Source organism: Lineus longissimus, chromosome 4 (assembly GCF_910592395.1).
Source record: "Lineus longissimus chromosome 4, tnLinLong1.2, whole genome shotgun sequence".
In the NCBI taxonomy this organism is placed as follows: domain Eukaryota; kingdom Metazoa; phylum Nemertea; class Pilidiophora; order Heteronemertea; family Lineidae; genus Lineus; species Lineus longissimus.
This window is the reverse complement of record NC_088311.1, coordinates 8,897,411-8,925,193: the sequence shown is the minus strand read 5'-3', so window position 1 is coordinate 8,925,193 and position 27,783 is coordinate 8,897,411. Positions and strand designations below refer to the sequence as shown.

The 27,783-nt window shown below is 39.3% G+C and overlaps 4 protein-coding genes across 6 annotated transcripts; 1 reads left to right on the top strand and 3 right to left on the bottom strand.

Moving 5' to 3' along the window:
* Positions 1–5,238: 5,238 nt before the first annotated feature.
* LOC135486127 (U2 small nuclear ribonucleoprotein A'-like) lies at positions 5,239–9,853 on the bottom strand. The gene is made up of 7 exons (XM_064768662.1): positions 9,608–9,853; positions 9,092–9,239; positions 8,637–8,762; positions 8,132–8,234; positions 7,612–7,770; positions 7,317–7,419; positions 5,239–6,417 (listed from the first exon to the last, which is right to left on the bottom strand). Exons 1-7 carry the CDS (start codon positions 9,687–9,689, stop codon positions 6,353–6,355), a joined length of 786 nt encoding a protein of 261 aa, XP_064624732.1. The 5' UTR covers positions 9,690–9,853; the 3' UTR covers positions 5,239–6,352.
* A 40-nt stretch (positions 9,854–9,893) lies between these two features.
* Positions 9,894–13,769, top strand: LOC135486334 (putative phosphatidate phosphatase). The gene is made up of 6 exons (XM_064769044.1): positions 9,894–9,981; positions 10,616–10,767; positions 10,893–11,110; positions 11,372–11,495; positions 11,699–11,875; positions 12,067–13,769. Exons 1-6 carry the CDS (start codon positions 9,900–9,902, stop codon positions 12,187–12,189), a joined length of 876 nt encoding a protein of 291 aa, XP_064625114.1. The 5' UTR covers positions 9,894–9,899; the 3' UTR covers positions 12,190–13,769.
* Positions 13,770–14,634: 865 nt separating this feature from the next.
* LOC135486126 (putative sodium-coupled neutral amino acid transporter 11) lies at positions 14,635–22,073 on the bottom strand. Its single transcript, XM_064768661.1, has 12 exons — positions 21,776–22,073; positions 20,978–21,074; positions 20,553–20,627; positions 19,911–19,969; positions 19,193–19,268; positions 18,732–18,797; positions 17,570–17,765; positions 17,067–17,137; positions 16,534–16,695; positions 16,261–16,373; positions 15,955–16,092; positions 14,635–15,616 (listed from the first exon to the last, which is right to left on the bottom strand). The coding sequence occupies exons 1-12, from the start codon at positions 21,938–21,940 to the stop codon at positions 15,323–15,325; spliced, it is 1,512 nt and encodes a 503-aa protein (XP_064624731.1). The 5' UTR covers positions 21,941–22,073; the 3' UTR covers positions 14,635–15,322.
* Positions 22,074–23,432: 1,359 nt separating this feature from the next.
* LOC135486237 (leucine-rich repeat-containing protein 42-like) lies at positions 23,433–27,388 on the bottom strand. 3 transcript variants are annotated; one of them, XM_064768900.1, is made up of 6 exons: positions 27,349–27,388; positions 25,643–26,428; positions 25,316–25,434; positions 24,714–24,802; positions 24,268–24,463; positions 23,433–24,077 (listed from the first exon to the last, which is right to left on the bottom strand). In XM_064768900.1, exons 2-6 carry the CDS (start codon positions 26,332–26,334, stop codon positions 23,701–23,703), a joined length of 1,473 nt encoding a protein of 490 aa, XP_064624970.1. In that variant the 5' UTR covers positions 26,335–26,428; positions 27,349–27,388; the 3' UTR covers positions 23,433–23,700. The 3 variants fall into 3 exon arrangements, with proteins under 3 accessions (XP_064624970.1, XP_064624969.1, XP_064624968.1); XM_064768899.1 differs by having other exon boundaries at positions 27,157–27,382; XM_064768898.1 differs by lacking the exon at positions 27,349–27,388 and having other exon boundaries at positions 25,643–26,981.
* Between the last annotated feature and the right edge of the window lie 395 nt (positions 27,389–27,783).

Sequence of the window (27,783 nt, the reverse complement as noted above, 5' to 3'; positions counted from 1 at the left end):
ATCATGCCAATTCTTCCTCAAAAGCAAAGAAAGGCACTCGCTTCTTCCTATGAATGAAAGAAATCATGCCAATTCTTCCTCAAAAGCAAAGAAAGGCACTCGCTTCTCCCTATGAAAGAAAGAAATCATGCCAATTCTTCCTCAAAAGCAAAGAAATTAGGCACTCGCTTCTCCCTTTGAATGAAAGAAATCATGCCAATTCTTCCTCAAAAGCAAAGAAAGGCACTCGCTTCTTCCTATGAATGAAAGAAATCATGCCAATTCTTCCTCAAAAGCAAAGAAAGGCACTCGCTTCTCCCTATGAATGAAAGAAATCATGCCAATTCTTCCTCAAAAGCAAAGAAATTAGGCACTCGCTTCTCCCTATAAAAGAAAGAAATCATGCCAATTCTTCCTCAAAAGCAAAGAAATTAGGCACTCGCTTCTCCCTTTGAATGAAAGAAATTATGCCAATTCTTCCTCAAAAGCAAAGAAAGGCACTCGCTTCTTCCTATGAATGAAAGAAATCATGCCAATTCTTCCTCAAAAGCAAAGAAAGGCACTCGCTTCTCCCTATGAATGAAAGAAATCATGCCAATTCTTCCTCAAAAGCAAAGAAATTAGGCACTCGCTTCTCCCTTTGAATGAAAGAAATCATGCCAATTCTTCCTCAAAAGCAAAGAAAGGCACTCGCTTCTTCCTATGAATGAAAGAAATCATGCCAATTCTTCCTCAAAAGCAAAGAAAGGCACTCGCTTCTTCCTATGAATGAAAGAAATCATGCCAATTCTTCCTCAAAAGCAAAGAAAGGCACTCGCTTCTCCCTATGAATGAAAGAAATCATGCCAATTCTTCCTCAAAAGCAAAGAAAGGCACTCGCTTCTCCCTATGAATGAAAGAAATCATGCCAATTCTTCCTCAAAAGCAAAGAAAGGCACTCGCTTCTCCCTATGAATGAAAGAAATCATGCCAATTCTTCCTCAAAAGCAAAGAAAGGCACTCGCTTCTCCCTATGAATGAAAGAAATCATGCCAATTCTTCCTCAAAAGCAAAGAAAGGCACTCGCTTCTCCCTATGAATGAAAGAAATCACGCCAATTCTTCCTCAAAAGCAAAGAAAGGCACTCGCTTCTCCCTATGAATGAAAGAAATCATGCCAATTCTTCCTCAAAAGCAAAGAAAGGCACTCGCTTCTCCCTATGAATGAAAGAAATCACGCCAATTCTTCCTCAAAAGCAAAGAAAGGCACTCGCTTCTTCCTATGAATGAAAGAAATCATGCCAATTCTTCCTCAAAAGCAAAGAAAGGCACTCGCTTTTTCCTATGAATGAAAGAAATCATGCCAATTCTTCCTCAAAAGCAAAGAAAGGCACTCGCTTCTCCCTATGAATGAAAGAAATCATGCCAATTCTTCCTGAAAAGCAAAGAAAGGCACTCGCTTCTCCCTATGAATGAAAGAAATCATGCCAATTCTTCCTCAAAAGCAAAGAAAGGCACTCGCTTCTCCCTATGAATGAAAGAAATCATGCCAATTCTTCCTCAAAAGCAAAGAAAGGCACTCGCTTCTCCCTATGAATGAAAGAAATCACGCCAATTCTTCCTCAAAAGCAAAGAAAGGCACTCGCTTCTCCCTTTGAATGAAAGAAATCACGCCAATTCTTCCTCAAAAGCAAAGAAAGGCACTCGCTTCTCCCTATGAATGAAAGAAATCACGCCAATTCTTCCTCAAAAGCAAAGAAAGGCACTCGCTTCTTCCTATGAATGAAAGAAATCACGCCAATTCTTCCTCAAAAGCAAAGAAAGGCACTCGCTTCTTCCTATGAGTGAAAGAAATCATGCCAATTCTTCCTCAAAAGCAAAGAAAGGCACTCGGTTCTTCCTATGAGTGAAAGAAATCATGCCAATTCTTCCTCAAAAGCAAAGAAAGGCACTCGCTTCTTCCTATGAGTGAAAGAAATCATGCCAATTCTTCCTCAAAAGCAAAGAAAGGCACTCGCTTCTTCCTATGAGTGAAAGAAATCATGCCAATTCTTCCTCAAAAGCAAAGAAAGGCACTCGCTTCTTCCTATGAGTGAAAGAAATCATGCCAATTCTTCCTCATAAGCAAAGAAAGGCACTCGCTTCTTCCTATGAATGAAAGAAATCATGCCAATTCTTCCTCAAAAGCAAAGAAAGGCACTCGCTTCTTCCTATGAATGAAAGAAATCATGCCAATTCTTCCTTAAAAGCAAAGAAAGCACTCGCTTCTTCCTATGAATGAAAGAAATCATGCCAATTCTTCCTCAAAAACAAAGAAAGGCACTCGCTTCTTCCTATGAATGAAAGAAATCATGCCAATTCTTACTCAAAAGCAAAGAAAGGCACTCGCTTCTTCCTATGAAGTGTGGGGGATTATTGGAATTGGGTTTAGATAAGATACCGGTGGATAATCGTTGAAAATTCCCACGGTCTACTTTTAATCCTCCATTCTCCCCAGCGTGATCATGCAATTACGTGATCAATTATGTCAGCATTGATGCGGCTCCTCATTGGATGGAGACGCATCAACGTTGCCCCCTGATTGGTGCAGACAAAGCTGCGCATGGATACAAAACAGCTGTCCGCACGCTCTTATGGCATGTTTTTTGTAGCAAAATTCGATTTGAGCAACATTGCAATTAAAATTTGATTTTTGTGCCTATCTATTCGATTTTAATCAACTTTGTTCGATTCTTCCCTCAATCATTTGATTTTTTTGCATATTCATTCGATTTTTTTCAAACATTTATCAACAAAAAATACTGTTCTTGTTGTATATCAAATCAAACACTATAAATTCATAATCGAATATAACTTAGAAAAAATCAAAAGGTGAAAGAAATAGATCAAAATCAGATTCAAATATATCGCATTAACTGGTCAAAAAACGAAGCATTTTCGATTTTAATTACACCAAATCTTTCAATTTAATCAAAGTATATTCAATTTCAGAATCAAATAAGAAGTATATACGATATTGAAATCGAATACTCATTCGATTTAAATCGAATAGGTCATTCCATTTAAAATCGAATAGACCATTCGATTTAAAATTGAATATGTCATTCGATTTTTGTAGATTTCTATTCGATTTTGATTGGTCAATCGTAGTCAGGTGACAAACTAGCAACCAATTAGAATCGAATGGAATAGGAACAGAATCGAATAGACCATTCGATTTAAAACCGAATAGGTCATTCGATTTTGTGTAGATTTCTATTCGATTTTGATTGGTCAATCATAGTCACGTGACAAACTAGCAACCAATTAGAATCGAATGGAATAGGAGCAGAATCGAATAGACCATTCGATTTAAAACCGAATAGGTCATTCGATTTTGTGTAGATTTCTATTCGATTTTGATTGGTCAATCATAGTCACGTGACAAACTAGCAACCAATTAGAATCGAATGGAATAGGAGCAGAATCGAATAGACCATTCGATTTAAAACCGAATATGTCATTCGATTTTGTGTAGATTTCTATTCGATTTTGATTGGTCAATCATAGTCACGTGACAAACTAGCAACCAATTAGAATCGAATGGAATAGGAGCAGAATCGAATGAGACCATTTGATTTAGAAATCGAATACTCATTCGATTTAAATCGAATAGGTAATTCGATTTAAATCAAATAGACCATTTGATTTTTAAATCGAATATTGCTTTTCATTTGATATGGAATCGAATGAACATTCATTCTTAAAATCAAATTATCATTCAATTTTTTGTAAGAACTATTTGATTATATCGAAATGTACTTTAATCTATATGACGAATTATGCGATTAATATTGAATAGGTGATTTGTAAGAATCGAATGAGATTGTTTGATCTCGGTCTTGATATTTTAAACTCTTTCCAATACATTTTTGATAAAACAACCTATCATTCGATTCGATTGACAATTTATTTGATTTATTTTTCACTAAAGAAACTATTCATTCGATTTCTGACTGAAATATTGAATGAATCAGTGAATCGCATAGTGCTACACATAACAGGCCATACGCTCTCGGCAGATAGAGAGAGAGATTGAGAGAGTCCCGAGTATTTCTAATCACGTGCACGAAGCGTCATCCCGACGAACTATTTTATCAATTATGACTTTGATGTGTATAATTTTGTGAAGCAGTGTTAGAATAAAGGATCCGGACGTTAGAAGGCAAATTCAGCTTCTTACTTTTATAACCTGTGGAAATACGACAATTTGCCCGCTGTGTGCCAGCCTCTTCTTCTGTCCCTCAAGGAATTACTCTTGTAGTCCACTGTCATCCATGTGTTGTGTGGCACAACACTTGTGGATTCCAATTATCTTTGTCTTCGGCCACCTCAACGAATCTCAAATAAACGTCCACTCTGTCATATGAATAAGACAAGTTCAGACAATATGGGTATTGTACCTACTGGTGAGAGAGACAGTATCCTGTCACAACCATCTAAACCATTCAGGAAGACAGAGTGTGATGTGTGATGTTTCATGGATCTGTCAGCCTTCTCTTCTTCATGTCCTCTCTTGCCCTTGGTCACTTGGAACCTGAACCAATGAAATTTCAAATGAGCCTGTATCATGACGCACCAGGTTTATTTGACCTGGAACACATCTAAATCCGTAGAACACGTCCACCATTATCTACAAACATGACAAGGTCTTGTCACAGCTGGCACTATCTTATTAACCAAGACTAGTCACAACCATTCCGAGAGACTGTTGCAATGTTTCTACTGCCAGCCTTTTCTTCTGTCCCTAAAGGAATTACTCTTGTAGTCCACTGTCATCATGTGCTGTGTGGCACAACACTTGTGGATGCCAATTATCTTGGTCTTCGGCCACCTCAACGAATCTCAAATAATGTCCACTCTGTCATGTGAATAAGACAAGTTCAGACAATATGGCTTGTGTACCAACTGGTGAGACAAGGTCCTGTCACAACCATCAAGCCATTCAGGAAGACAGAGTGTGATGTTACATGGATCTGTCAGCCTTCTCTTCTTCATGTTCTCTCTTGCCTGGAGGACTCCACCCACCCACCCCGAGGAGAAGTACATGGTCATGCATTCATATACACTTTTTGCCCCTGGCGAGCTGAACCGCGCTAATTTTTTCTGTTGGCAGCATTTCCTATGCTGTTCATGTCTGAGGAAGGAAGGACACCATTCGAAGAGCTATTGGACAGGCTCCGCTGACTTTGTCAGCTGAGCTAAAATGTTTAAACTGAAAACAGAAGTAAAGCAAAGTCAGTTTTCATCAAGCTTCTCAGCATTTATTGACTAAGAACATTTCGTAACCTGAATACATGATTTAGCAAGACAAGTATTTGCCAAATTCAGGCACAAAGCAAAAAAAAAGTGTATCATATATCACGTTCAGAGCATAATATCAAATACCAGTACAAAATCAAAGGCGGTTTCCTTAGGTAATGGCCTATGGATACATATTCCGAGGTGAAAAAAATGTCAACAATCTTGATTAAAATTCATGTGCTTTGTTCTGGAGAAGAGATGGCCTAAAATATGGACCTTCTAGCCTCTTTCCATCTTTGACCTTCATCTGGTCTTTCCAATGTCTGGTAAAAAAATTAAAAAGAAACAAATTTTTCAAAAAATGTTTTAAGCTGTTTGATATGTTATTTCTCTGGTCTAAAGGTTTAGTACCCACAAACCAATCTAAGAAAATGCCTTGGAATGAAAATAAAACCAATCGCTTCATAACCCATTACACTTCAGATTCAAAGTGTATATATGTAGTAAGTATCAGTTTAAATATCTAATATACATGAAGAGATGTTGGGGTAGGCCTAGTTTCCTCCAAGAACAACCTGAAAAAGACAATAGTTCCGAGCTTTAAACAACTTTGAGAATCTTGATGAACACCAGGGCAGATGACACAACATCATCAAGGGTTACAACAGAAAATATCATCAGCCTAATGCTTCAAAACATGATAAAATTCATTCCATACCATTCATTCCAGGAAATGATGGGACACGTTGTAAAATTTTCCAGAAAGCGCAAGTTGGATTTTTCAGCTTAGCCCTACCTTCTTAAAAGAGAGTATTAAAGATTCGTTCAATTTGGTAAGAATAAAAGCTGGGGTTTATACGCAAGATGATTTATTTCATTGGTAGATACTTAAACACTTAAACTTGATGAGAATGTTTTTCCGTCGCAAGTGAGGTCAGATACTCTTAACTGAAGGTCGAACCCATGGATATTGACTGAACTTAACATGAACAGAAGGGACCACAACATGGATAAGATACTCTTCAGACAAGTCTAGTTCCACAGTGCTTCAACCAATTCATGCGGTTTATCATACAAAATGAACACAAATGAACAAGCCCTGTGGATGTCTTTCAATGGTACGCTCCATTCGACATCTCCGCCTCCATTTCTTCTACTTCTTCAACCTCTTCAGCATCTGAAAGCATAAAAAACTCACATTGACAGCATTGAGAAAATTATCGACACATTTAAAGGAACGCGGTTCAGGAAACAAAGCACACATCCACTAACCCACGGCACCTTGGGAAAATGTGAAGCACAGGATGTTGAGTTGGGTTTTATTCATAGTAGAACTGAAGTCAATACACTTGCTCGCTTGCAAAACATTTTACCAAGTCCGCACCAGTGCTAAGGACCTTTGACCTCAGGACCGTTAAGTCCGAAGGGTGCACCAAACTTATACAAAGTGGGAGATGGATTGATGAATCATGTTCATATCACTGTATTTTCTTTCTTTTCCCTATCTTGTACTCATCTACTGTTCAGGGTGTCCTAACAACATAGAGTAACTTTACCATTTCCTAAAACCAGTGGAATCTATGGTAAGGTTACTTTTTTCAAAGGACGCTGAAATTTGTTTAGAAAGCTAGATCCAGAAGAAAATTTTTTGCAAGCCAAAGGTAGGTGCACCGAGATCAACATCACCTGAAATGAGGCCACAAAATTAATAGCAGAGCTCCCTGAAATGAAGAACATTCAAAAGATATCTCTGTCGAGTGCCACTCTTCGACTTTACTGCACATGGACTTTTTCCTATGGAGCATTGGACAGCAGTTTGAAAAAGCATGATCATCTCAAATTTAATATATTTGACAGTCTATGTGATAAATTAGGTTTGGGTAAACCAAATCCAACTTCAAATATAATGCTTTATCCGGTATTCTTGAAGTCTTCCACTCTATCGAGCTCACTCTATGGTAAATACTTACATTACTATGAAAGATGGAGATTACCAAGCTTGTCTCAAGATTGACTTTTCCATAATGTCAACTCATCCAACACTGACAAAAATTTGGACAGAAATATCAGACTTACCATTGACGACACCTTTCTTGAACTGACCAGGAATTTGGCCAGAACGCAACATCATGTTGAGCTTCTCCACTTCCTCCAGTGTGCTAGCATTGGCAATGGCAGCCTTGAAAGAGAACGACACAAAAGTTAGAGAAATTCATTAGAGAGGTTTAGATTTGGATCCAAGAATGAGAACAAGGACTTTGTCACGGCACAAAAATTCCTCTGTACATTCTTACATACAGAATTTATTTCTCAGTGGATTTAAACCCCTACGTCTGAAAAAAAAGCTTATCTATTCTACATGTACATTTACCTTGATGGCATCCACCTCTTCTTTAGTTGGACCAGTTGGCTGCTGTTTCTTCTCTGGTATACCAGCACCAGGCACAAATGTCTTTGCTCGTTTGCCAATCTCCCTAGCGAGCTGCTGACCTCGTTTTCCTTTGAACATCTGAGCGGCTGCTTCCCTTTCCTGAAAAAGGGCCCATGAAGGTGAAAATACCTGGTTGGTAGGGTGTAATGGAAAGGCAAATTTAACTTGTCAGTGTGTGTCTAAACCAAAACTTCATGCCAAGGAGACAGACAAAGATCCTTTCTTGTTCTTAATGCAAGGAGTCTTCATCAGTCAAGGAGTAATTTAATATAAATTACTTATTTCCTCAATTTTTAGAACTACTCCTCACCCACAACATTGTGTACTTAGGATGAAGTGATATTTTTTGATAGCATTCTTGGGAGTTTGGTCTATGATTATCCACAGCAAATGACATTATCATGTGGAGAGGCTTGTTTAAAACTTACAAGATTTTCAAGAAATGATCCAAGTCACTTACCCGTAACCTAACTTTTCTAAAATCAAGTAACCGAACCTGTGGCAGTTTGTGTACAACATATAATCTGTAGTGTTTCTTCATTGTGACTGGATTCCTCAGCAAACTGCAAAACATAAACAATAGACAATTAGTCTAGTATTCGTCAAGAGAAACCATGATGAAAATTATCAATTCATGAATGGACAGAGTCAAACCCATTTCATTGTATTCAATAGATCCTCATTGGAACTATCACTATATGTCTGGCTCTTCCAAAAATCTACTCCTTTGAGGAAAGTTCTCAAAGAAAAAGAAGATCACAATCATCATGCTTGTTACAAAAAGACGTACAATCGTGTCGAGTTTTTGAAAAGCGAATTTTCTAAAAAGAAACTCTTTTCAAAGTTAACTTTTGTCACTGAAAAGCAGATGATGCATTACGATAAGGTGCTCAACTCTGCAGGTATCTGTAATTCATCCCAATGATATGACACAGACTGATATTACAATACTTGAATATCATTACCTTAAAGATTTTAAATTTTTTAATGGGGTTAAATTGTCAAGATCGCCCAGCTCTTGTAAATTGTTGTTGGTCAGCACAACTTCTTCGAGGTTAGGAATGCATTCGTCAAGCCCTTCTGCTATTCGCCTGCAATAAAAATGAAAATAAACGGTGATAATAATGATAATTTATCATATCTGATCCACGCAGCTGACTGACTGACTACCTAAATTGGTCGTCTCCTATCATTTATCAAGAACTTACAGCATCTGCACATCGATACTTGCCACAATACTCTCAAATTACTCTTTTAAAAGCTCACATACACATGATCTATCATTCTATACGTAAGTTTTCTTTGGGATTCAGTTGTATACACTTATACAGTATATAGAGGTCTATACAAAATCGATGAAAGAATATTCCTTTTAAAGAAATATAGACGTAAGTCTGTTGACCCATAAGGTCATACTTACACAATTCTGTTGTTGCTGAGAAGTAACGATTTAAGCCTTTTTAACAAAGGGAATCCATCCAGTTTCCTGATGTCATTATCTGTGAAGTCAATCGTATCAAACTGATCAAGGGTTGCTCCAAGATTTTCAATGACTGGTATCTTGTAACCTAAAAAATAAAACAGACTAAATAGAGAAACATTGTCATTGAAAGGAAGCTGTTCACTGCCATTATTCAAAAGACCAGTGGATTGCAACTTAAAACTATAAAAACATGCACATCACAACTGTGATGTCCTGGCCAGCACCAACATCGCTGTGCGATAGCAGGCGATGACGCAACGTCAACGAGTCACGACCGATAGTTTGTGTGATATTGTGTACTGTTGCTACGTCGTGGGGAAATTGAGCATAAAATATCACCACTTTTTCGGGGGAATTAACATCATGACGTAAATGGCGCTATAATGCACAACGTGGTGGTACAATATCGCGCAACGTCAGGCCTAATATATAGTAATATTCTGTGCAAATCACCTCTCAAATCGAGCTCCCGGTCTCGAACAGGATTCGTGAACTGGGCAGACTGCTCGATAAGTTCTGGTGTCAATTTCACCATTTTGATTGTTTACAGTTCATAAATTGGTATTTTTCAAATATCTATGTCACTCTATCTGTAGGCAGAACTAATGCCATTTGTATTATTTGTTTGTAAAGAGGTGAAAACAATGGTTTTCTTTCGAATTTTGAACACAAAACAGAAACGATGTTGAAGCGTGTTTGACTCACTGCGCAAGCGCATAGCCGCAGCAGGTCACATGACTTCAAAATGGCGACTTTTTCCAAAAAAGTTGCAAAAATTTGCAAAAAGGGAATTTGGATTGGTTTAGACACTTTATTGCTGCTGTTGGGTACTTATTAATGCCTTGATATCATCTGTTGCGTTACCCATCATATATTGAAAACAAAAAATTGAAAGGAAACCGTCTCAACAGCTCTTTGATCGCCCAAATATGTCATTTTCAGGGAAAAACACCGTCTCACAGGGTGTCTCCAAAAAATCCTTTGGGACTGGGTTTAAGCAAGGAACAGAGGAAGAACTCATTGGGTTCACTCCTCATTATAGGGTGGCTCAAGTATGGAAAATTGACGGAACACATTCTTCTGATGACGTCATGATACCTTAGTACATGTATAGGCCCTACACAGTCACAGTACACACCAAGAAGTTCATTTGTTTTGGCTGTGCCGTGCAGTACCTCGCCTGACACCTGGTTTTTTGTTCGGCCCATTGTAAAGATTATTCAGGCCAGTTTTTAGACCAACATGTGCGTTCGCTAGCCAAAAAAAAACCTTGTATCGCAATGAGCATGTGTGAAGTTCGAATGATGAGTTTTTAAATTGAAAATAGTTTGATTAACAACCCTTCCCTGAATACTTTCGTCGCTTTACCCTTTCGTCATTGCCTAGGTTAGATAACATTATTCTAGATTGGAAATCTTTGCTTATGACGTAGCTAACTCTGAATTTTTATCTTTTGTTTAGCTTGTGGTGTTGCAGGGATTCTGCACTTTGTCATCAGACCACGAAAGAGTGGCTTCTTCTGTGATGACACAAATATCAAGTATCCCAACAGAGATGATACTGTTTCCAATGAAGTCCTCTTGGTGGTTGGATTTGTCATTCCAGTTACTTTTGTAAGTTTCCGATGTATCACTTGACATTTCGATAATTCACCTCTTAGTTTAAATAGAGAAGTGTGTGACCTCCCATTTCGTTATTTTTTCCATCTGATGCTGACAAACTCCTTTTGTAATTTCAGTTTTACGTTGTGGAACTTGCGTCAGAATCTCACAAGTCCAGCAAGAACTATATCTGTGTGAGCTTGGTGGAAGTCTGTCGTGTTACAGGAATTTATGCATTTGGAGCCATGCTAACCATTATTACAACTTTCATTGGGAAGCTCTCACTTGGACAACTACGGCCTAATTTCTTCGATGTTTGTCGGCCCAACATAAGTCATATTGTGTGCGAAAGAGGGTAAGTGTACCAATTGAATTGTACCCAAACATTCCCATAGAAGTAGATGCGCAAGATGTTCATTAATTTTGGTGGACTGAAGCGTCAATGAGTAAATTTTTCATCGCCTTGTTTCAATTTCTCATTCTCCCTTCCATTGTTGAAATAAAAGAACGAAAACTGTAGCTTCATCCGCAATCCAAACAGAATACCGGGTATACCAAAATGATATAATTTTTACAGTGCTGTCATTAGGAACTATATTGTATGCATTATTTTCAGGCATAATTTTGTGACAAACTACACATGTACAAGTGGCTACTCGGAAAATGCAATCGATGACGTGTTCAAAGCATTTCCATCAGGCCATTCTGCTTTCTCTTCCTACTCCATGGTGTTTCTTGCAGTAAGTATTACAGACATATGAGCTAATTTCTGAGGCTACGTTAGGCAGGAGGCAGGTTGGTCAATTTATATTACAGTGGTCTCTCCCATCTTGCAGCATATGGAAACTGTTCCTGCCAATAATTTTTTGAGCGAAGCTGATACATGTCAAATGTTTCAGTACTGTATTCTAGATTTGTGATTGCATTTTCTTTCACTTTCTAGCTATATCTCCAAGTACGCCTCTTCGTCAAGTTCTCCATCCTCTTCAAGCCACTCCTGCAAATCATGGCTTTGGGCCTGGCATATTACTTCTCCTTGAGCAGGATATCAGACTATAAACATCACTGGTCAGACTGTCTCGCTGGAAGTCTGTTAGGAATAGCTGTTGCGTTTTACACCGTAAGTTTAGGAAGTCTGTTAGGAAAGGCTGATTTTACACTGTTAGTCAGGAAAAGGCTTTTGTGTTTCTGTTGTTTTGAAGTAGACATCTTGACCAGGTCTGGCCTAAGTATGAAAACCCAGGATCCAGAAAATTTCTGCTAGTTTTAGTGCAAAACCTCTTGTTTGACTTTTATTCTTATTTTTACTAGGCTTATCGTATTGCTGGTTTATTTGAGAGAAAAGAGATCCCAACCAACTCGACGATTGTGAGTCATGCAGAACTTGAGGAACAGGAGCAGTTATTCCAGGAGGAAGCTGAGGACAGGTTATGAGGTCATCAGAATTACGGACTTATGGGGTAAGATGTTGGAGAAAATACTCATAGAGATCTCTTTACTTATGATTTATGAATATGTGTTCCTGGTATGGTCTATTGTGTGTTTGTAGAAAAGAGGCAATAGGACTGCTGGGTATATATTTGTACATGCAAAAACCTGGACTCACCATCTGAATTATTCACCTTCATTATTCTCCTACTTTACCTAAATATTCAGAATATCTAGGCATAGTGTAAGTGAAAAAATCCCTGTTATCGACTAAATTCTTTTTCGACGTGTCCTTTAACTCTTTCACTACCAGAGTGCAAGAATGTTTTTGGCAGTGAAAGAGTTGAATAGTAAGCCAGGAAGACAGTGATTTACACATTTGGAACAAGCTTCAGAAGTTAGGATTGAATGCTCTGTTGCCGACAGCTACATCATAATGTATTGTTATATCAATGTCTGATTTGTGCATTTTTCACTCCAAGTATTGACATGTTTCGGAGACCAGTATCAGAATCTATTTATGTATACGTTTGCAGTCAGATGATGATTGAAGATGAGATGTAACCTCGCAATATTCTTCTTTGTGATTTTGTTTTCAAGTATTATTAATTGTATACCTTAAGACTTAGTGTGCATTTATTGTGCTCGTGCAAGACTCGGGTATATTGTGTATAAATTTGATTGTGTTTGCCCTCAGTTTGTCAACTTCTTTTTGGGCTGGTCTGCTGAAATAACCATGAAATTTGTCAAGATCAGAGTTAATATCAGTAGCAGATATTTACTCGGCCAGCAGTGTGATACATGTATGTAAAAATGCAGACCAACTCGCTTTAGCTTATTGTTAGTATTATGGTAAGGCGCAGTGATATGATTCAGTTCCTTGTCCTGGTGTCATAAAACTTGCACTTCATCAGTGATAACTTAATTTTTTTATCAGGTAGTAATAACTAAGTAATAAACTTATGAAGTTGAAATGAACGCTATCCAGGAGCTTTACCACATGAAGTGGCATGAAAGTTTTATGATTCCTGGCCAGTGTTTTCTTTCATCCCATACTCGTACGTTTAAAATGTGACCATTATTGCTCTTAACCCATGAGCATTTGTGTATTCTGTTGGTGCTTCTACTTATAAATTAGCCATGACTGTATTATTAAGGATACCATATTTATATTGATTATTGTTTTCATCTGTTACATGTGATAGTAGAACTGCTACTGCTGTTTATATATTAGTATTACTGGAAATGTAATGCCTCCCCTGTTCATCCGTCTTCTACAGATTTGAGAAGAGGACCGAAATTGAACTGCCTCACAAAATCGATCCATGATTTTCATGAAGATTATTTTCCACTATAATGAGTATTATGAAAACAGAGTAATGTCTCAGTGAAGCTTCATTTCTCTTCATGGGACATTACTGTCGTAGATAATGTCTGACTTGTTGTTTATTTTTCTAAACATGATTTTGACAATCATATATAAAATCATCATTGGTGTTTGTTTTGTCATATGTGAAACTGTTCAGTATATTTATTTTTCTATCATCAAAATTTTCATTCAAAAAATAAATGTTTTGAAAAAACAATCAATTTTCAATTCTTTTTCTGTTCTATATACCCTCAGATCTGAGGAGGTTGGGCATGCAGACCCTTATTCCAGAGAATCTTCAACAACGATGTGAAAAAGAGTTGGGGGCCAACTTTTCTGTAGTGACCCTACTTACCCTCAGACATCGGATCTGCCTCTGGGCCTTTCCTTGTACAGCCTGCTCATCCCTGACCTCTTCCATAACCCTCCGCCTTGGGTATGCAGAGGAGGAGTTGTCTGTGTGGATATTAAGAGCTGATAGGCTAAAGATTCATCCAGGGTTGATACTATTGCAACCGGATATTAGTTTATAAAATTGGTCAAAAATGACCATCTGACTCGCATTCACAGTAAAGAGCGACTTCTCTTCGCACATGGCAGGAGCAAGGAGGTTAAATTGGGTCTTGTTTGCATGAGCATTGAATGCATTCCTCGTACAAGCGTGAATAGTTTCAATGTTTTGTGGGAAAGGAGAGACCCCTATTGGCAACGTCTTGTAACTTAAGCTGACCTACCTGGCTCCTGCCTATGTGCTACCTTTATTCCGACCGTAGAATGAGAAAATTCAGGACTAGTGCTGTTAGAGCTGTTGTCTTTATCACATCGGGAAGTGATCCAACCCTGGACCAAACCCACAACCCTTGAGGTGAGAGGCAGCCATGCTGATGTTAATTCTAAACGGACTTCGTTGACTCTCAACTCTCAATTCAAGTGATTATTGTCGCTGCGACTTGTGATGTAGCCATGACAACTCAACCACTTGGTTGCCACTCCTCATGTTGTCATGGCTATGTTGCAGGTCGCAGCAAATCGTATGCAGATTGCGCAAAACACTGACAGCTGCCGGAATGTGAACAAAAAAATTTGAGAATACCAAATTTATTCATGATATAATTCATGCATTGAGTGCAGAACCTAATTACAATATTTACATAGATGGCATTCTTATATCATAGTGCACTTTAAACATAAATATAATCAAATTGTTGATACATGCAGTATCATTCATATATGCAGCTGTACAATTTACAGAGATACATTGTCAAACTCAATAGCAGCAAGTTTTTTGCAAAAGACTTAATTCCTTCATAATCTGATAGTAGAACCAAATAATGTTAATTTGTAACAAAGCATAAGACAATTTTGTTTTATATGTACAATTTCAATATCACAGCTTACACTTATTTTTTACCAACAAGAAGATTCACCGCAACTAAATGACTAACCTATACCTTGAGTTCATTCTGTTAGAGAGTTAGCAATGCTTGAAGGCCTGTTATCGTCATTTACGTCATAGGTTACTTCCAATGAAATTTGGTGATTTCACACACCATTATATTGCAAAAGGAGCTCAAACTGTCCCAGTAGCACCACTGTGCAACTCTAAAATCATCCCCAGCTCAATTTCTTTGAGTTTCTTCTAGATTCGGTAGGTTTTTTGGGCAATCTTTTGAATGTTTTCTAAATTAAAAGGGCCTGGTTGAATGGTGTGACATTCTCCGTTGTACTAATACCAGTCCCCTTTATTCGTTGACAAGAAATTCTCTTAACTCAAAGTATCATTGGAGTTGTTGAGTCCATGAAATGATGTGAAGGTCCAGTCGTTGAGGTATAGTTGTCACATGGTCCAGCAGGACAGTATGGCCATGATTGAGCATTTTCACAGTCCAGCCCATGAATAAAATGCAATACAACCTGGAATGTGCCCAAAACGAAGAAAATGAACCCAAGTAGAGATGTCAGGACTGGGACAATGTTCTGTATGCACTTCAGAGGTTCTGGGCGGAGTTTGATCAGGCAGAGAGGAGGGAGGATGAACACAACTGGTAGAGCGTTGATGATACCCTGAAATGTGATGCAAAAAGTTATTGTGATGCAATGAAATCAAGATAGACAACTGTTTGTTTTGGAATGATTGTCATCTAGATTGATGAAAGGCTGAAGAGAATGCCCATTTAAAACCAGGAGGCTGTTCTCTGGAAAACAAAGAACAGACTCTCACCCTTAAAAATTGGCATTACATTGTTTTGAAAGAGTTCTAATTGGTTTAGGATTTCAAATTCTGGTCATGAGGGTGGTGCCTTATGGTCAACTCTTAACCAGGCAGTTCTTCCCATTAGAAAACTTTCCTTATGAGAATAGCAACACCCAAGGGACGTATACGGAATATAATGATGACTTACATTTAGCTCCAAGACAATGTCCACACATGATGTAAACATGGCAATTGCAGCAGTACTGGTCAGAATTAGAATCACAATGATGACATTTCTCCAAAATGGCTGAGGCTGGTGGTTACGAAACACACTTTCTTCAATAACCTGACGTTCAAAATATATAATCTTGTAAATTACATTTATACATTTAAGGGTGAATATTGTTATTTTCTGCGTTAAACCCAGTTTAGGCAAATATTATTTGCCTCTTAATAAAACAATCAACGATGCAATAGGTTCTTTTTTTCTCCTCTTAGAAGGAAACTTTCTTACCGTCTTGACCACAAAACAGTCCAAGGGGTAGATGAACATCAATGTGATTGTCAGTGCAATCCGAAAAATGCCAGACACAATCTCTGCGATACAGAAATTTTGTGAGAAATCAGCTGAAGAAGAAAAGATACCATAAAATTTCATTATAACAAAACAGTCATGGCAATGTAGGTTAATTTAATGCGTAATAATAAATGTTAAGCTATGAGGGATGGTTATAATTCATACAGAATGAGGTGTTCACAAGTGGGACACGGAGAAAAAATCTCATACCTTGTGTAAACTGCCTGTAAGTTGCATATCCTCCAATGCTGAAGGCCAGAATGATGACCAGCATGGCAGCCATGCTGAGGTGGACCGCCTTGGCCCAGGTCTTTTCGGTCTTGTCTCTGAGCGAGTCATACATCATGAACGACATGTGGTGGCAAGCATATACTGGAGAAGAATACAGGAGTTTATGACAAAGCAAGAAGATTCCTCAACCACCAACCCCAACATTGAGGTTTGAAGAAGAAAGCAGTAATGTAACAACACTACAGTGGTTTATCCCGAAGTTATACAAGTGCTGGGGGAGGGGGTCATTTGGGGATTAAGGTGAATTTCTTGATAATTTTGGCAAATTTTTTGGGGGATGACCCCTCTCTTGCTTCTATTAATCAAAAAACATTGTGGGAAAAAATTGAAATCTCATTTCCTATATTCTTACGTTTACATAAGTGCTATTATTACAAATAAACAAGGCTACGTGTACTAGTATGGGCAAGACTTATGTATTTTCTCAAGAAGTGAGACAAAAAGACACTTACAAACGGCAATAATACTGACTCCATTGGGGAACTCCCAACTAAACAATGGCCAGTCAGTCGATTTGACAGGGCTGAAAGGGTAGTGAGCAGGAAATACATGTAAGGCTATTCTGATTTGGAACATTTTTTCAAAGTCATTTTTTGGTGTGACACCAGGCTGTTTTCTGAGAACAGAGTCATTAGAATCACCTGTGTTATGTCATAAAGAGTCATTAAAAGTCAGTTACATAAAAAAGTAATGCTTTTGAGTGGTAAACCATATTTACTTTCATACAATTTGGGAGGTACGGTATAACCTTTCTATCAAGGACACCCTCCGGCCTCACAAGTGCTGTCATTGATAGAATGGTGTCCTGATAAGAGAGGTCAAATTGAATGGAAACAACCAACTTGGAAGCAAACCTAGTGTGCTTGATATAGAGTTTGTCTTTAACAGAGAGGTGTCCGCTAAAGGGAGGTTCCACCGTATTTTAAATTTACAGCTCTAGTTTACTGGTACTCACATTTCATTCTCCTGGTAAGTATGAGCCATGTTGAAGAGGACAACGGTCGTCATTGCCAGGATCATGAATATCGAGATACAAGATACTTTGGAATATCTTGAGACGTCCCTGATCAGGGAGAGAGGAAAGATGACCAAGAATGCCGCTAAGAAGATCAGGAATCGATGGTCGTTAAGGATAGTGTTCAGAGTTGCACCTTGGAATGAAACCAAACCAAACGTAAGGAAATTGTAAAAATCCTTTCCATAATCTTATAAGAGATTGACGTTATCAAGAATAAAAAGAGACGAGCCTTTATTTGTTTTTTGAAGTTATGTACCAGTTGACATTATGCAAGAGACATTTAAACCTTTACTCCTGACAGGGCACTTATAGGACTCATAAGTAGATCTCATGATTTGACCAAGTTTAACCAAGACTGCAGCTGAGCGGCGGACCCTTGTACCTCTTGTCTTGTCTTCATTCGAATTTCTGTTTCTCAGTCTTCTTCTTTACAATCATTACACAATTTACAGTACATTCATCCCAAGCTTAATTCTGTAAGTCTCTTGCGCTCAGCTGAGATCTCCGTTTCGTTATCTGGTGGTATCCGGTCGGGGACGGGCTGCCTCTTATTTGAAAGACGGTCAAATGAGAGACCATGAATGCAACCCCACTAATAAAAGTATAAATGTCACACCTAACGCCCAGCCAGGCCTTGGCTCATCAGATACTCTTACTTCCAGACACCTATTTTTAACGTCAGGCACCTGCACCACTAGACCATTGTGATCTGTCCTGCATAAATGGGGTGGGTAAAAGAAGGGTCCGCATTTTAGAATATTTAAGGTACAGTAGAACCTCTTTATTAAGGACACCAGATTAGAGAGGTCAAATTGAGTGAAAACAACCCATTTGGGACCAATACTTAGTGTCCTTCCTTAATAGAGAGGTGTCTGCTAAGGGAGGCCGTTCTACTGTATCTAGCTTGTTCAGCCTCAGGTATAGCTGTGACTGATAGTAGTTTTTGAAATCTAAATATCTCAGATGGGATTGCTTTTGGGCACCTTGCATTCGCAGTTTTGCCACCATCTTGTCCATTGGTTCCATATCTGCTTCGGAAGAAATTCAGCTGAGCGCCAGGCCCTTGACCCTCTTGTTGGAAAATTTAAATGCAACTTACAGGCAGTAAATCCCGCGATGAGGCCAGCTAGTGTGTCACCGATCAGAATAAGGTAACTTATCAATGCTGAAATGAAAGATGAAGATCAGTGATCCAACCCCCAACACTTTCGTCCTGAACCTCATGGTACCCTGGGTCAAATATTGATAAGATGCAAAAACCTTGTCGTTGTCAAGATGATGACCTTCTTGACGGCCCGGCGTCCTGAGCAAGGCATTAGCCCAATTTAATGTAATATTTATCCTGTGGATGGCGTATGTGTGCGTGGATAAGATAAGTTCACAGAAAGTGCCTCAGCGGAACAATGCTAATATTCGGCAGTAAAACACTCCCGATGCAGCGGTTTCAGTCCTCCCAGTCAGCAGTGACGGATCTGAAACGGAGGACGCGGACGATCGTCAACTGACGTATATAAATTCAGGGTCTATAACATGTGGCATTTCAGCTTCATGTATACTTACATAGATAGGAAAAAAAGAACTGCATCACAGTTATCAGATAGAAACCCTTCTTCCCAAAGGCCTTGTGCATTAATTCCTGAAATCAATTTCAAATCTATTTAGGAATAATAACAACAGTGCAACATTGACTAATCTAGGGGGGGGGGGATATCATGAGAAGCGTCTCTTTAGACTATTTTGATAGTAGCCGTACACTCCGGACAGCCGATGATAACCGAGGGGATACAACCGTGGCTGTGCATATGTACAGTATCATCAACTAATATGACATAGGCCTATCCTATGTCGTATACAAAAAAGTTTGAAATATCGAGAGGCGGTGTATATTGAAAACAACTGGTGCCAGGATGCTATAATGCACTGACATAGATCGTGCAAGGATACGAATTAATTAATCATGGGTGCGCATGAAATATATTATTCATAAGTGTATCAACGCCGTATACATGTACGTAGTAGGCCTATACAGTCTTGTGTGCTTTTTGTGGTACTATATGGCACGACCTTACTGCACCAAGAACTTCGCGCAGTATATAAGATGCCGATTTAGTCTTAAAGTTTCCCCTGTAAAAAGTGTCCTGTTCTACCACATGGTAAGGGACTGAAGTATGGTTCTATACTCCATCAAATAAATCAGTAATTAATTGTAGCTATACAGCATGTAGGAAAATCAACACCTTGCCCAAATAGATGTGATTGATTTCATCCGTCAACTTACTTGATAAGAATGGGCACCCCCAAAGTTTCCCGCCTTGATTATTATTCTTAATGCATAATCTGAAATGAAAAATTGTAATATCAGCTAATGAGGTTGGGTGACCTGGGGAAACACACGTATAAATGTTGGCAAGTTCATTTCAGTGCCGAAGCTGGAGGAGAGGGCCAGGGCCAGGGCCAGGGCCAAAAGCCCTGGGGTAACACTTGAATTTTCATGCACTAGTTTCAGTAAGACAATCGTATAGAGAAAACAAATTTGATGTTGGACCCAGTTATCATTCGATGTGATGTGGTTGTATTAATGTGTAGCTTTGAATAGCTATGCTCAGCCACATATTCCCATTCAAAATGGTGTTCAGACTCAGGTGATCAGTGTCCCTGTGCTGTCCTCGTCAATGTTCAATGTATGCGTCTTGATGGGCCAAAAAAAGGGGACGTGTATGGAAAAGGACGCGGTTTAACTTCGGTGATGCTGCGTGCATAGGCGAAAGACATTCAATAGGCTACATATAATTCTCAACTATAGTGATATTGATTGATACCCATTTCATCTTAAATTGAGATGGTTTTCCTTTCTGTCAAGGGGGACCGGATCGAAGTCCGCAGCTTGTGAGATCCCACCCGACTCTCACCCTTGACTTACCTGCGACTAATGCAACGAGGATGAGTAAGGCTGTTCCAAGTAAGATGCCACATTTGGCGATTGCGAATGGCGTGGCTAAAAGAATAAGCATGGAAAGCTGTAACATTCACAAATCACGAATTTGGTATATACAATTAGACCGAGTAGCCTTCAGCGTTTGAAGTGGTTTGGATGAGGAACCGATGTAAGGCGCGTCTTCTGAAGGCAGTATTATCCCTGGATGTGACATTAGGTGAACGATTTGACGCGACCATGATCAGCAGCAAGTTCGACTCTGAATGGTAATGGTCATAAAGTGTACATATACTCTACAACTCTCGATATTTTGTATCGCAGGATGTACATGAGGTATGTACGATTTTGTATATGAATAAACACTTAATCTCAGGATGTCCATAACAGGGAATATGAGGTCAATAACTTACCGACGAGACCGTTGCCAATGGTAGCGTTACAGATGTTGAACGAAACACCAAATATTCCGCTTTTGTTTTGTGATTTTCCATCCGAGTCTTCTTCATCCTGAAAGGATATTCTGGCGCAATGTTGACCAAGACGACTACAGGCAGGTTTCGGAAACAAATAATAAATACCCTTTTTACACTATATATATAACTTTTATCAAACGAAGAGGTTGCTGAGAGCAATTACATCTTTTTGATGCTAGACAGAGCTTTATAGTCCCCGCTTAGTTCATACGGCACAAACTCTTGGCACAAACTCGTGGAATAGCACCCTCTTCAAACCAGTAGTTTCCGATGTACTCTGTTTCTGGATATTTCCAACTGGGACGGCGTAAGAGTGAAAAAAGGAGGAATAGCCGCACTTTATGGATCTAGATATCTCTTTAGGTATAATCCTTGAACAGTTAGTTATTGAACCGTGGGATGGATTCCTGGAGAACTTTATCCGATGTCACACTTGTATATACAGGTATTAGGTTTTGGGTATAATAACCAAAGTGGTCATCACTTTTTTAATGAAGAAGCACCCGTTTGTCTAGTTTCAATAAATCTTTCTGTTGAAAAGGAAACACCTTTTTTTCACCTATTCGGGGATTTCTAAAGCCAAGGTTTGAACTCAAAATGTTCCTATGTAAATTGAAACACGCTCAAGGCCTGACGCTATTATCTGTGGCCTGAGACCGTTCTCGCTCCCAAAACTTCAGTAGCAATGTTTTAACTGGTAAGCATGGATAATTTATCGAATATCAAAAGACAAACCTTTTCATCAGTGTAGCAAACCGGCTGCGTCTCCGATTCGACAAGATGTTGTGTTTCCTCTTTCGGCTCGGCCATTTTCTCCATTTGGCCGATTCGAAAATTTTGTGTGGACTGGTCACTGAGGTTTCTTGGTGTCCCTCCACTGTCCGAAACGTAGCGAAGCATTTCGAAAGTTAACGCAAGACGTCCCAAATCAAGTGCTTACATGTGTATACCTGGTGAAGTACTTGTAGTTTGAAATATAAAGCTTGGAATAGACTGTGGTGCATTAATGGAAGTGATCAGGTGTTGTCGGGGTTCAATTTATTCATGGATGAACATAAGGATCACGACAAATATATTTAAATCTGGGCCAGTAACTCCGCATAATGAGTCCATATGCGGTTCTGAAACTGAGAGGTGGAGTTAAAGGCAGGTGACAGTCAATGTAGCATTATTAGAGCCAGTACACATGGAGGACATAGTTATTGATGGAGCCAGACATGGCCACTAAACACACAAGCCAGTCAGTGAACATTGGCGGGACGGGGACATTGCCACTATCAATAATAAATTTTGGAGACATTGACACAACCGGTGAATGGAGGCGCCCAGAAAACATTGGTGACAGTGACACAACCACAACTGATGGAGAAAGACAATGAGCATAGGGGTTATTGAAAAGCAAGTTGCTGAAGCCAGTCATTGAAAAAAAAACAATTGTAAGCGTTGGGGACATTGGCACAACCAGTTAATGGAGCCGCACAGTAAACACAATGGACATTGACACAACGACAGTTGATGGAGCCCGTCAGTGAACATAGGTGATATTGACACAAGCAACACAACCGAGTGATGGAGCCTGTCAATAGCCATTGCGGGTACATTGACGCTGCCAGTTGAAAGGTGCCGGTCATTAAAAAGAGGGGCAGGCACAACCAGGTAATGAAGACAGTCAGAAAACAAAGGAGATATTGACACAACCAGTTGTAAGCTTGGTGACATTGGCACAACCAATAATGGAGCCTGTCCTTAACCATAGGGGACATAAGCAGCCAGCTGACGGCGCCAATGGGGGGGGGGCATTTGACACAATCAGTTTGGAATCAGCCAGAAGAGGACATCACCCTGAGATCGGGTTTTTGATACTCCTACCTCGTATACAAATCATTGACATAACCAGTAATAAAGAGCAGTCAGTCAGCATCAAGGATGTAGATATAAGCAATCAAAATGGTCAATGTTACCAAATGGTGAAGAGGATGTTGTCACAACCAGACAATGAATCAAATTGATGAACGATAGGGACATCAGCTCAACCAGTCAATGAATGAACCCAATCAATGAAACAAGGCACGGTCACAACCAGTCTGTAAACAATCAGTCAATGGAGCTGATCCCCCAACTTACAGTTCAGTGGCACACCACGCAAGTAGATGTCACTCCAAGCAAGTCAATAGATGGAGGAAGAACTTCATTGTTTGAGACACTGGGCGATATGAATAAACCCTAGCAAATGCTTTTATCTAAGATTCTATGTACATTTACACAAGGCCTTTCTGTAGAAAACTGAAGTAGAAAGCATTTGCTAGTCTTTACGACCAGATCCTTGATAAAATTCATCGCTCTCACAACATTTATGAGACCAAAGAGGAGACAACACAATCAGTTCAAGAAATTGTATATTTTTAAAGAAAATTTAACATATATGACAGTAAAATTTTATTTGAGAACAAATGACACAAGAAAAAGTGCATGTAAAGTCACTTTTTAGACTAGGGCAGTCACCAATTTCATCAATGTCGGAGACACGAAATCATCCACATCAGAGTTCAATGGTTTTAATTGCCCAGTCCTGGCAGAGAACCACTTCCCGACAATGCATACACAAATCAGCAAAGCCAGAACGAACTCTCAGGCATGGCATCCTATATTGACTCCCGTATTCACCATGAACTCATGGCTTCCCACAACGACTTCGGACTCTTAGCCTCAGTGCCACTCCGCGTGTAAGTGGACAGTAAATCTGAGTTCTCATTTTGTTTTTCATCAACTATTCCATCACCAGATGTCTGCCGATTGCTAGCGATCCACTTCATTCTCATTTTCCGTACAAAATCGGGAGAATCTGCAGCTCCTTTAGAAATTTTCAAACCACCTCCTAGCTTTTTGCCGACATTGTTATTCACAAGATCCTTCTTAGCTTTCTGAATGAGAATGTTGTCACTTGTACTCTCACTAGAACTTGCTTTTGTGACTAAAAGTCTTGGTTTAAAGTCTCTAGTTGCTGGCGAGGAGCATGGCATTGGAGCTGGTTTCTTTCCTGAAAGTAAAAGAAAAACCGCCAAATGAGAATAAAAAGTTTCAAGATCACACCATCATCATTACTACTGGAGTCAAAGGTAGGGTGTGACTTCGAAAAAAAAAGGTACAATCATGGACTGATAGCCTTTTTCAATTTCATGGAAGTGAGTGGGAGGCTTGGACTGAAATAGCTACAAGGTAAAACTTACTTCCATAAAATCCAGACATATTCGACAGTTTGGCAGTGCCTTTGGGTTTACTGGAGCAGGGTTCAGCCGTGTGGTGCTTCCATTTATCAACAATATTAGCCGCCCATCCTTCAGTGCTACATAGAGGATACTTGGTCGAGGTCAACTTGGACAAGGTCATCTTGAGACTATCATACAGAAAGGGCAAGTCTGCAATCTGGAAATATGTATCAAGATTATACCCTTATATGTATCTTTTTAAGGAAGGAGTTTTAGCCCTATTAACAATATTCTAAAATACAGAGGTATCTCCTGCATTATAACCTTACTGCGTGGGCAGTCTGATGGCAAAGCAATGTCAAAACATTGAGGGTCAAGATCTGTAACTGTTGTAGATGCGAGTCCATTCCAACTGACTCTCTTCTGTTGCCTTGATATCAATACACTGAATTCAACTCAATTCTTACCGTTAGACTTGTCCCAGACAGATCTAAATGCTGCAAATCTTTGAAGCATTTGAGGTAACGGACAACTCGTTTGGTGATGGTTGAATTCCCTGTAATAAATATTGTAACACCTGGAGACTATTTCACCTTCTATATCCTAGACACGAGAAGGAGACTTATGAGCCAATCTATTTGATTCTAATCTAACTGCATAACTAACTTGAGACCCAGTGGCCAAAGTAACTGTGCTTTTCTATCAAATACTAGTGAACGAAATGTGCCCAGTTTATACATAATATTGATAAATTCTGAAATCATATGTAACTTTTGACATGCATGCAACTTTCCTTGAATGAAACTGGACTGATTTCTTACTTCAATAGGGATCATCTCAACATTGCTTGATGCCAGGAGATGAAATGTATTCATCTTGGGGGAGGGTCAGCCATTTTCCTGCAAAAATGTTGTCTCTTTTTTAAACTTCCAGCATCATCCAAATAAAATACCGATGCCAGGTTAAGTATTTTTTTTAATTTTGAGGGTTCCCATGGAGGGGGTTCAAGGAGAGATGAAACAAGAGGCAATCTCTCATGGCATCAAGCAATTTTGAGATGATCCCTTACCACTGAGGATGAGATATCGAAGTGATGTTGGTCCCTTGCCGAACATTCTCAAAGGTGCGGTCAGACGTTGCACACCGTCATCTGTCAGAGCATTATCTGCTAGACCCAGGCAGGTCAGGCTGAAAGTGAAACAAGTCAAAATGTTATCAGGAAACATGATCATATCTATCCTATAAAGTCCAAGACCCCTAATAATCAAAACAAGGATGGCTTCATCTTCAATCGATATGTTTAATACTAAGTTGGAAAAGTTCTCATATTTCTTCCCTGAAATGTGAATAAATCACATATGTCAGATGACGTTTCCTTTAGATAGACTTTCCTTACCAAGTCAATGTCGCCAAGTATGAAAGCATATCATGATCATCACCTAGCTTGCAGGAGGTCAAGTCCACTTCCACCAGGTGAGTGAATATCACAAAGTGTTCCAGGTGAATCCCGAGAGCGCGATGACAACCAGTCAAGTCCAATGAAGGCAGAACAGCATCGCAGTATGCTTCATCAAAAAGCGTCATAGCACCAATCGATTTGGATTCTAAACAATCAAACACTTTCTTTGATTCGCAGCTTGCAAATATCTTCCTTCCAACATCATCCGGAAATCCAACAAATGAGTCAACAAGAAGGACATTCTCAGCAACATAACTTGTACAGATTTCGAACAACGATAACGGATTTTGACTCATCATATCCAAGTTTTGATCGTCTTGTGATTCACAAGAGGGTTTGTCATATTGTTCTTGTTGTGCTGGCCTTGTTGTCGATTTGGAACCTTTATAAATTGGCTGCCACAAGTTCTCATTTTGACTAGCAGACGACACTTGTTCGAGACTGCTATCACGACGTGCATTAAACTTAGTTCTCTTGTATCCTTTCTCATGCACGCCTTCAGGGTCATCAGCTGTCTTCCTCTTTTCTCGAATTCTCTGCTGTAGCTGCGATGATTGAGACGAGGATCCTCTTGCTGCGTTCATGTAAGATGTTAGAACATCACCGTAGTCAAGCAGGACATCATCCATCCTAAATCTTTTTTGGGACCCGGGCCCAGGGGATTTTCACCTTTCAGTAACAATGTCCATGGTCCAGACTACATGGTCAAGGTGACATCATGGACTGCGTGATAAAAGTTTTTTGCATGTAATGTATTCGTTTTAATTGACAAAGTGCATTAACTTTTAGAAATTAACCACTTTTGCACTGTAGTGTATCGCTCCTTTCTCTTGAAAAGGGCTACCACCACCCCCCAACCCTCCAACCCCCCAATATTTTAGAAGATATTATGTGGAAATTTCAAGTGTTCGTTTACTTTCGACCGAGGTGTACACATATGCAAAAAAACAACAACACAGAGCAAACGCCTACGTGCGAAAACCTGTTTCATGTCAAGTTGTTCAAACTTGTACGATCATGCATCGCTTCAATAGACATACCTCAATCTGACTTATTATGCACGGTTGACATGCTGCTTTATGAAGGAAAACTAATTCAAATACTGAAAAAACTTTCTTCTAAGTCTTGTTACAGTCGTCTGATAAACATTCCAGATTATGATCATCTCATCTATTGATTTCTTTGACATATTTGACATCACACCACAGGCCCTTGAGTACATGTCTATAATAGGGGTAGAAGGCGTAAAATAGGCGTAAAATAGGGGGATAAGCCAAGGAACTAGGCTAGCATTTTCTCTATGCTAGCCTAGTTCCTGGGCTTATACCCCTATTTTACGCCTTCTGTACCCCTATTATAAAGACATGTACTCAAGGGCCTGTGATCACACCAAGCATGACAGGTATTGCCGACGACATTAAATCAAATGCAGGCCTCGACTTCATACATACATGACATTACATGCGCTGATTTCTATCTGTATCCTACTATCATCCTACTATTCCATGCCAGATACCCAGTTCAGTCATCAACCGTTTTTTCCAGTACCCCTGTAGTAGGCCTAGTGTATTGTACTGTACAGAATAACAGTGTTGGTGATTGCGCAATCGATCGAAATTTTGGATGCACATTCTTTACTCTACCACGATGACAGTGATGCAATTATGTCAGTTTCTTTCAATGGAGCGGCGGGCAGAAAATGCAAATAAATTCAAATTCAAATTCTTTTATTACACTAAAAACGCCCACTAGGGGCCATACCGTCTGCAGACTGGGGGTTTTCTCATTAGTCAATAGAATCCAAGGTCTGGAATTGGGGGACCATATCAGCAGTTGCTTTAAGCCAACTTGTTTTCAAAAGTTTGTTTTCTTATATTGGAATTACCTGAGAATCGATCAGGGTTCGGAGAGCGCGATCGCTGCTGGGAACCTTTTGGTCGCTCGTGGGACCCGCTTTGATGATCGCCGCCCAGACCCTCACGTGACCAATCCTCCATTTAAGATGCTGCTACTGCGCATGCGTTATCTATGTGTGGAGCATGGTCAGGCGGTGCATCAACATGACGGCAATCTTATTT

Excerpts from the sequence above, each read along its gene's own strand:
- LOC135486127 (XM_064768662.1), bottom strand. The coding sequence starts at position 9,689 with ATGGTGAAATTGACACCAGAACTTATCGAGCAGTCTGCCCAGTTCACG. Across the intron at positions 9,240-9,607 it reads CCGGGAGCTCGATTTGAGAG|GTTACAAGATACCAGTCATT; the intron begins GTGATTTGCACA and ends TTTATTTTTTAG. Across the intron at positions 7,771-8,131 it reads TTAGAAAAGTTAGGTTACGG|GAAAGGGAAGCAGCCGCTCA; the intron begins GTAAGTGACTTG and ends GCCCTTTTTCAG.
- LOC135486334 (XM_064769044.1), top strand. The coding sequence starts at position 9,900 with ATGGCGACTTTTTCCAAAAAAGTTGCAAAAATTTGCAAAAAGGGAATT. Across the intron at positions 11,496-11,698 it reads ACTCCATGGTGTTTCTTGCA|CTATATCTCCAAGTACGCCT; the intron begins GTAAGTATTACA and ends TTCACTTTCTAG. Across the intron at positions 11,876-12,066 it reads TAGCTGTTGCGTTTTACACC|GCTTATCGTATTGCTGGTTT; the intron begins GTAAGTTTAGGA and ends TATTTTTACTAG.
- LOC135486126 (XM_064768661.1), bottom strand. The coding sequence starts at position 21,940 with ATGCTTCGCTACGTTTCGGACAGTGGAGGGACACCAAGAAACCTCAGT. Across the intron at positions 21,075-21,775 it reads TTTGCTACACTGATGAAAAG|GATGAAGAAGACTCGGATGG; the intron begins GTTTGTCTTTTG and ends ATATCCTTTCAG. Across the intron at positions 17,766-18,731 it reads CATCGCGGGATTTACTGCCT|GTGCAACTCTGAACACTATC; the intron begins GTAAGTTGCATT and ends TTTCATTCCAAG.
- LOC135486237 (XM_064768900.1), bottom strand. The coding sequence starts at position 26,334 with ATGGATGATGTCCTGCTTGACTACGGTGATGTTCTAACATCTTACATG. Across the intron at positions 24,803-25,315 it reads TCGATATCTCATCCTCAGTG|GGAATTCAACCATCACCAAA; the intron begins GTAAGGGATCAT and ends TATTTATTACAG. Across the intron at positions 24,078-24,267 it reads TATGTCTGGATTTTATGGAA|GAAAGAAACCAGCTCCAATG; the intron begins GTAAGTTTTACC and ends TTTTACTTTCAG.